General features: G+C 47.5%; 1 protein-coding gene across 1 annotated transcript; it reads right to left on the reverse strand.

Moving 5' to 3' along the window:
* Positions 1–2,355: 2,355 nt before the first annotated feature.
* On the reverse strand, positions 2,356–7,211 carry PEBP1 (phosphatidylethanolamine binding protein 1). The gene is made up of 4 exons (XM_044244180.1): positions 6,964–7,211; positions 5,728–5,837; positions 4,916–5,016; positions 2,356–3,341 (listed from the first exon to the last, which is right to left on the reverse strand). Exons 1-4 carry the CDS (start codon positions 7,096–7,098, stop codon positions 3,124–3,126), a joined length of 564 nt encoding a protein of 187 aa, XP_044100115.1. The 5' UTR covers positions 7,099–7,211; the 3' UTR covers positions 2,356–3,123.
* Positions 7,212–8,206: the final 995 nt, after the last annotated feature.

Here is an 8,206-nt window from a genome sequence, read left to right on the forward strand (position 1 = left end):
CCCCTTGCCTCTATGCCTCCTAACTTCTTACGTATACACTTCACCTTTTTTGGTTGGATTGTCGACCTTTTTTTCTGAATCATTTTTGAGTCTATGCCTATTTTAGACCAGAAAACTAACACACCATCATAATTCCTCACTGATTTTCCAGTCTCTATGATTGACAAAGTGTTGTGGTCAGCAGACAAGTCTCAAAGAAAACCGCTCAGAGAAAAAGAGAGTGGAAGATTTTAAGTACACATAAATTTCAAATTATCAGAATGTTTAGAGTTTGAGAAAACTGCTTAAGGGTATGGGGAGATAGACACTTTTATAACCATGGACTTGAATATGACCATGTGATCTTTTTGGAGGGTGGTTTGTCAGTATCAGGATTGAAGATGTATATACCCTTTGACCTAATTATTTCCGTGCTAGAATCTTACTCCAGGAAATTACTTTGCAGACGCATGTATATATATAATCTAATCACACTAGGGGACTAGACTGGTTAATTATGAAACATCTGGAAAATAGAGTATTTGTTCAAAATGATGATATGAATTGTAGGGCCCTGTTAACTCAAGATACGCAAACCTGGTGTGTATAGCAAGACCGTAGTTTTTAAGGAAAAAATATGTTGATCTATGCCAGATATATGCTTATGTGGATATTCATGTTTGTGTCTTTTTTTCTTTTTAAAGATTTTATTTATTTATTTATTTGACAGAGAGAGAGAGATGGAACACAGGAAAGGGGAGTGGCAGAGGGAGAAGCAGGCTTCCCGCCAAGCAGGGAGCCTAATGTGGGTCTCAGTCCCAGGACCCTGGGATCATGACTTGGGTCGAAGGCAGCTGCTTAATGGCTGAGCCACCCAGGTGCCCTGTCTTCTTTCAAACCGCTGCTGAAGAGCCAGGAAAGTGAAAGTGGAAGGCACTGGTTCCTGGGCTGTGTACTTTGTCTAACCACAGGCATGCATTGCTTCTTCATTTAAAGTTAACAGGGTAAGGACACCTGGTTGGTTCAGTCGTTTAAGCATCTGCCTTTAACCCAAGTCCTGATCTCAAGGTTCCAAGATCGAGTCCCACATCAGGCTCCTTGCTTGGGGAAGAGTCTGCTTCTCCCTCTGCCTGCTGCTCCCCCTGCTTGTGCTCTCCCTCTCTGACTAATAAAACCTTAAAAAAAAGAGGCAACAGGGTAGGGGGGATCTGGCTGGCTCAGAAGGCAGAATATGCAACTCTTGAGTTCAAGTTGGGTGTGGAACCTACTTTAAAAAAAAATTATAAAAATAAAAAATAGTCGGTGGGGTAGTTGTTTTCTTTATGTAACTTTTGCTTTGCAAATTATTTAAAAATTGAATTTTAAAACCCTTAAGTTAGACAATAATTGCTCTCTACCACTCCCCGCCCCTCATAGAGATTACACAAAGCAACATTTCCAACAATGTCTCCGGAGAAGCAACTACAGTGAAAAGTGGGGAAAAGACCCAGCCTTGCTTAATTAGCACCCGCCAGGCCCCACCATGATCCCTTCTCCAACACAAACCAGGTCAGTGATGGGATCCTTCAAACACTTCCTTTCCTTTCTTTTTTGGTACATCAAAGGGTGTGAAAGTACAGCTGACCCTTGAACAACAGGGATTTCCACTGCGTGGGGTCCACTTACGTGTGGACTTTTTTTCAGTACAGGGCTATAAATGTCTTTTCTCTTCCTTATCATTTCCTTAATAACATCTCCTTTTCTCTAGCTTACTTCATTGTAAGAATACAGCATATAATACATGTAACACACAACACGGGTTATCTATGTGTTATTGGGAAGACTTCCAAGTCAACAGTAGGTTATTAGCAATTAAGTTTTGGAAGAATGAAAAGTTATACAGATTTCCAACTGCACAGGGCAGTCAGTGCCCCTATCCCCCATACAGCTGAAGGGTCAACTGTCATCTCCCCCACCTACCCTTGCGCCTTTTTTGAGTGTGGATTCTATATGGGCTGTAGGTCAGGACCGGGAGAGGTGTACCCTCTCTAATTCATGTTCCAAGTCATTGTTTCTCCACGGAACAACACCCAGTGGGAAGGTTTCCCACCGGTTTTATGCTCAGATGGAAAAGGACCACTTGTGAAAAGCAAAGGTACTTTTTCTGCAAAGGAGCTGGCCTAAAACTTTGTAATTTTTTTTTTTTTTCCCAAACCCTCCAGTTGGAATGGTTATTCCTGCTGTAGTTTGATGGCACGTGTACAGGCGAGGATCCTCTCTATGCCTGAATCAAGTCCGAGTCAGGGAAAGGGGCTACTCACCCTTTGAGGTTGTCTCTTGACTTCCCAAATTTATGAGGCCCCATTTCCAAAAAGGGCAAAATATCTGCAGACCTTGTTCGTCCACACAATGTTTTTATTTTATTCAACTATAAGCAAACAGCAGAATTAACACAATATTCCGCAACTCCAGATTGGCTTTTCCACAAAGAGTGACCAGTTCAACAGACACAGACCTCGGGGTTTCTGACAACCCCTCACCCAGCCCTGCAGCGCATCTAGATTGTGCCTTAACCGCAAAGCCACTCTTCCTACTGCTTGTTCCAGTACTGCTCTTCCAAGGAGCCAGAGCAGAGCACTGACCCCTAGTAAACAGTCTGAGATGTACCACGTTGGGGATTAGTGCACACACCAGCCTCCGGTGAGAAACACAGCCGTGAAAACATGACCCAGAAGTGCCATCATGCACAATTCCGGACTCAGGCTCACAAAGGCAGAGGCAATCAATCTTTTTTTTTTTTTTTTTTTAACCTTAAAGATTCTAGTACACTCTACTCTACCACCAAAGACCTGGTCTTTTTACCTCAATTTTTATTTCTTGAAATTCTGAATTGCTATTCTTATCGTAACAATTTGATGACCCTAACACAATACCAAAATATCCCCCAAAAATGGAGTTCAAATTTGATCAAAACAGAAATGGGCAGTGTGACCCTCTAGAATTATAAAGGACAGGCAGAAGGAAAGGTCACTCTAGACCACTACCTGACTGCTCAGGCCTCACCTGTGAGAATGGGAACGGGGAAGCAGAGAAATCTACATGCATCACTGAACTTGAGAACACTGCTTGAGGTTTCCAGGATGGCCTCTATCTCCTGGCCTTCCCCTACTTCCCAGAGAGCTGCTCATAGAGTTTGGGCACATAGTCATCCCATTCCGCCTGGTAACACGTGCCGGCCACTGGGGGCCCAAGCTCGTACTTTTTGCGGAAAGATGCCACTTTGAATTTGCCACGGTGGTCTCCAGATCGGTTGCTGAGGATGGGCTCGTCACACTTCAGTGGCCCCTTCTGCTCGTAAACCAGCCAGACATAGCGGTGAAGGCCTGGAGGGAGAGAGGCAGGAAGGAAGATATAACACAGCTAGGCCATGGGAATGGAGACGTCCCCCATGTTCACGGAAGTGCCAACTTGGGAGGGCCCCAAGAGGGGCCCTGAGGACCCGCAGAGGTGGAAGGAGTCAGATCACTCTCCTGCTGACAATCCCCCAGTGGCTTCCCACTGCAACTGGGGTCAAGTCCATACCCACCTTCACAGCCTCGAAGGCCCTCGCTCACCCCATCACCTTTGTCCTTCACTCATCCTCTCCGGGCTCCCAGCCCATCTCCCGTGGGCCCCGACCGCTAGTCATTTTCCACCACCCACAGTAACACTTCCCTCAAAGTTTGCCTTTTCAGTTTAGTCTCCTCATTAGAAAGAGAACTCCAAAAAGCAACAGTGTTTGCTCGTTGACCCAGAACCTACCCTACCTAGTTCCCGGTAAAGCTCACTCTGACCAACTAAGTAGCAAAGATGCTGAAAAACATCTTTTCTAAGTCGCTTATGTGGTCACCTTCATCTGTCAGTTTCCATGGACTAAAACAATGATGATTTAGGCATTTTATCATAGACAAATTATACTAAAAGAATTATTTTTTAAAAGCAAAAGGGGGGTGAAAAAGTCAGTCGCGGAGGCTTTTTTTGTTAATCAGAACACAGGTCCTACTTGAGAGACCTGCTTTATTCTCATGTGTGTATGTCCCATAATTAAAGTGCCTAACTGTGTAACTGCCCTAGAGAACTTAATAGATCCCTGGGAAAGATGTACCTTCACCTTCCTCTTAACAGATAAAGCACAAGTCTATGGCCAACTGTTCTTGTCAGGGACCTTCCTGTACCTGCTCAGACTAACAGGGCCTGACAACGTGTCCAGCCACGACTACTACTTTGTTCCAGCAAATGAAAGCATCCCATAATGCACAACAAGCATTAACAGTGCATCTCCCACTGTGAGCTTATCCCACTCAGATTTTCAATACAGTATTCTCCCCCTCGATAGGCAGAACATGTGTATCTTCGCTATACTTCTTAAAGCCTTCCAAATCTTTTCGAGATGATACCACCCTAGATTTTCTAAAGGAGCTATAAAGAAATGAAGAAGCCAATTTTTTATATTTATTTAGGAACCTATGATCATTTCTGAGATCTTTCACAGGAACTGGAAACCCAAAGATCCCACGGGGCAAAGACTGAATATAGAACTGACCATGTTAAATGTGTCCAATCACGACCTCCCACCACCTCCCCAGGTAGTTGTTCCAAGCTTTCTGCAACACTGCTTCCTTGGAATCCTCTCACCAACTGCCCTACATAGAAAGGCCTAGCAGCTGAGAGGCAAAAAAGCTAACGAAGGGTCCCCCTGACCAGAACCCAAGGTTCTGGCCCCCTGATGCTACTGCTACTCCAGGTTTCAATGTCTCCTGCAGGCAGCTGCCTCGGAGGTGAACCACACTGCCAGGAAGCTCCACTAGGCTAAGGGATCTCGGGGAACCCAGACTAAAATTTGTAGCCCTTTGGGCCAATCCTAATGTGCACCCACTGCCTGCCCCCCCACCTCCCTGATAAACCAGCCTTTACTGACCTGTGCCCTTGGGAGGCCCAGAGCCGACATAATCGGAGAGGACTGTGCCACTGCTGATGTCATTGCCCTTCATGTTGACCACCAGAAAATGGTGCCATTCCCTGAGACGAGGAACACAGAACAGTCAGCGATGCACAAGTTAAGCACACAGTCATGGCATAGCCAGCAAATGTGCATGAAGCACATGCTCCAGACCACGCTGTGGCGATGAAGGAGACACACAGTCCTCCTTCCTTGGCCAGCACAAACCCTACTGGTCTGCAGAAGAGAGCGCCCGGTGCCTCCCTCCCACCCTCTGAGTCTCTCGGGAGTTATCTGCAAACTTTTCTGCAAAGGGCCAGGCAGTAAAACGTTTTAGGCTTTGTAGTTCACATGGTCTCTGCCACTATTCAACTCTGCGGCTAGAGCGTGAAAGGAGCCACAGACAAGACGTAAGGAAGTTCTCATGCTGTGTCCCGACAAAACTTCATTTATGAACATTGAAATCTGAATGTCATGTGATTTTCACATGTTACAAAGTATGATTCTTTCAATTTCAGTCATTCAAAAATGTAAAAACCATTCTTACTCGTGGGGCCATACAAAAACAGGTGTCAGGCAGATGGGGCTCTCAGCTGTAGTTTCTAGACTCCTGCTCTAGGGACTGAAGGGGTAGGAAATGCACACTCTGGCTGAAGTGTGTGTGTGAGCATCCCAAACTGGGTGTCCGTCCTCCTGGCACAGCATGTCCAGCAAGGGACGTACGTACACAGGGCCAGAAGCATCAAGTCCTGTCTGGATGACCTAGTGTTGCCAATCTTTCCCCAACTTGCCTGTACTTGGGGTCCTTCCTGCTGGGAGCATCTGGATCTGTCATGACCAAGGTGTAGAGTTTACCAGAATCAAGGCCATCCCACGCAATACTGGTGGGCCGGTTTTTAACCTGTAGGAAGCAACCACTTCGTTGTTAAAAAAAAAAAGTCAGAAATGAGGGGGAAAAAAGTCAGAAATGCTGAAGAAGCCAACACTCTTTGATTTCAGGTTCCTCAAAGGTAAAGCACAGTAAATTATTAATAAAAGCTAAAGTGTATGGACTCTGCTAAGAGCCAGGAGCTTACATTTAATACACATTATTTACTTTATTCCAAAGGACACTGTAGGACTGGTGTACAAGCATGTGATTAACAGAAAGACGTGGGGTCAGGATTTCTACCCTGGAGCTGACGGGAGTCCTCTGAACTACAACCTCATGTGGTGTGGAGTGTCTAGATCTGGTGACCAGCAGCTTAGCTGGGGCCTGCTAAAGTGGAATCTGAATTAACTGGATACTTTGTGCACAGAAAATGGCCGGACTGGACAGTGAGTCTGGGAAAACAGAGGCTTCCAGAGGGTCACTCCATATCTAAACATCCACAACAATAAACTGTCGGAGCAATTTATGCACACCACTGCCCCGGAGCTTCACGACCAACAACTGCCAAGTGCCGGGCACTCCAATTCCGCCACTTCCGGTGTCCAGGCCCCGATCAGCTCGCAGGGCAAACGGTAGAACAAGGCCGTGGCCGTTGCCCTCGAGCCTTCCAGCTGCAGAACGCATTTACCTTTGCACGGCTTCATGCTCTTGCGCGCTAAGACAAAAGGAGGAATCGCTGGGCGATGCTGGTCACCGGTTACATAATGCGTCACATGCCCTCGGGTGGGGCTTTTGCACCCCAAACTGGGGCCTAAAGTCCTGAGACCCTAAGAGAGGTCTGGGGCCCAAGAGGTGGCCACGGCCCACTGCATCTCAGGCACCGCCCCCGCCCCCAGGCCCGCGGCCCAGGTTGTTTCTGGGCCTAGGCCCCAGCCCACGCCTTGAAGCAGCTAGAAAGTAGATCGCTTTCTCCTGCAAGCCGAGCCCCGCCCGCCACGTGCAGGGTTCCCGGTGCCCGCAGGTGTTCGCGGGCCTGCGGCGTGGGCCCCGCGACCCCCTTCTCTCGGAGCACCGGGCGCACAGAGGCCGGATCACCCTCCTCCTCTCCGCCGGCCTCCAAGCCTGCAGCGGCTGCAACCCCAACGCCCTCGGGTACCTGGGTGGGCGTCAGCACTTTGCCCAGCTCGTCGATCTCTGTCCCGGTGTATTTGACCTGCAGCGGATGCTGCGGCCGCTCGTCCACTTCCTGCAGGCTCAAAGGCCCGGACCACTTGCTGAGGTCCACCGGCATTGCGGAGCCGAGCTGGGCACACAACCGGGAAAGAGTCTCCGCAGACTGGGAACAGCCGAGCGGAGCCAACTCCCAGCAGTCTGCAAACCGGCCAGAGGAGGCGCGGGACCAGCGGCTGGGGAGGCGCACGCGTCGGAGCCGCAGCCCCGCCTCGCCCCGATCCTCCAATCACAGGCTAGGCCAGGCCCACCCTGCTCTCTAATTGGTCAAAACCGATAGCGCGGGGCGTCTCGCGCTCCCAGATCAATGCAGTAGTTTTTGCCTGTCTCTTTGCGCTGAGCGTGTTTGCTTCGTGGGGCTGCATTGTTCCGGGGAACTGTGGCTCGGTTTGCAAGACCATTGTTTCAAGAAATGCAATTAAGCTAGCTTGGCATTTCTTATTTTTTTTTTTTTAATATTTTGCATGATTCTTTCCTTTACTTTCTAAATGCAGAAATGGTAAGGCCCTGCCTTTCCCCCGACTTCTTACAGCAAGCCTGATTGCCCTCCCCGCCCTGTATTTTCGCGCATGCTCACTGTTTTAGTTAACTGCCGCTTGAGAGGACGTGCGGTGGAAATTTTGAGCATTTTTCTCAACGGACAACTGTATTTGCACATATATCTGATCTCTCCGTCCCCAGTTAGTGCAAACAAGATTCCGGGGAAGTGATTTTTTTTTTTTTTGGAAGATTAAATTTTTAAGCTATAATTATTATTCCTGTTTTGCTGACAAGGGGCTCTGCCTCTGCCAAAACTGCTCCCACGGGAGCCGCTAATGCTTTCTTTTTACTAAATATAATGGGTACTATTTAATAGTCCTTGTCCTGTTTGACCTTAGGACAGCCATTGACAATGATAACCGCCCCTGTCCAGGGAATTAAAAAATCCTTTTGTTTTCTTAGTGGTAATACAAGTTCATTGTAGATAATTCGGAGGAAAAAAACCTCAAAGAGGTAAACAATCATCTCTATTCCACTACTTGGACATCAATAAACAATTTCTTTCTGTTTGTTCACTTAAACAATTGCATTAAACTCTACCATCATAGGGGAGCCTGGATGGCTCAATTGGTTAAGCTTTGGACTCTTGGTTTCAGCTGAGGATATGATCTCAGGATCCTGAGATCAAG

This window comes from Neovison vison, chromosome 3, assembly GCF_020171115.1.
Source record: "Neovison vison isolate M4711 chromosome 3, ASM_NN_V1, whole genome shotgun sequence".
NCBI lineage: Eukaryota > Metazoa > Chordata > Mammalia > Carnivora > Mustelidae > Neogale > Neogale vison.

Coding starts and splice junctions, on each gene's coding strand:
- PEBP1 (XM_044244180.1), bottom strand. CDS start 7,098: ATGCCGGTGGACCTCAGCAAGTGGTCCGGGCCTTTGAGCCTGCAGGAA. Junction 5,838..6,963: donor AAGTGCTGACGCCCACCCAG/GTACCCGAGGGC, acceptor TGCTTCCTACAG/GTTAAAAACCGGCCCACCAG. Junction 3,342..4,915: donor TGGGCCTCCCAAGGGCACAG/GTCAGTAAAGGC, acceptor CTCTCCCTCCAG/GCCTTCACCGCTATGTCTGG.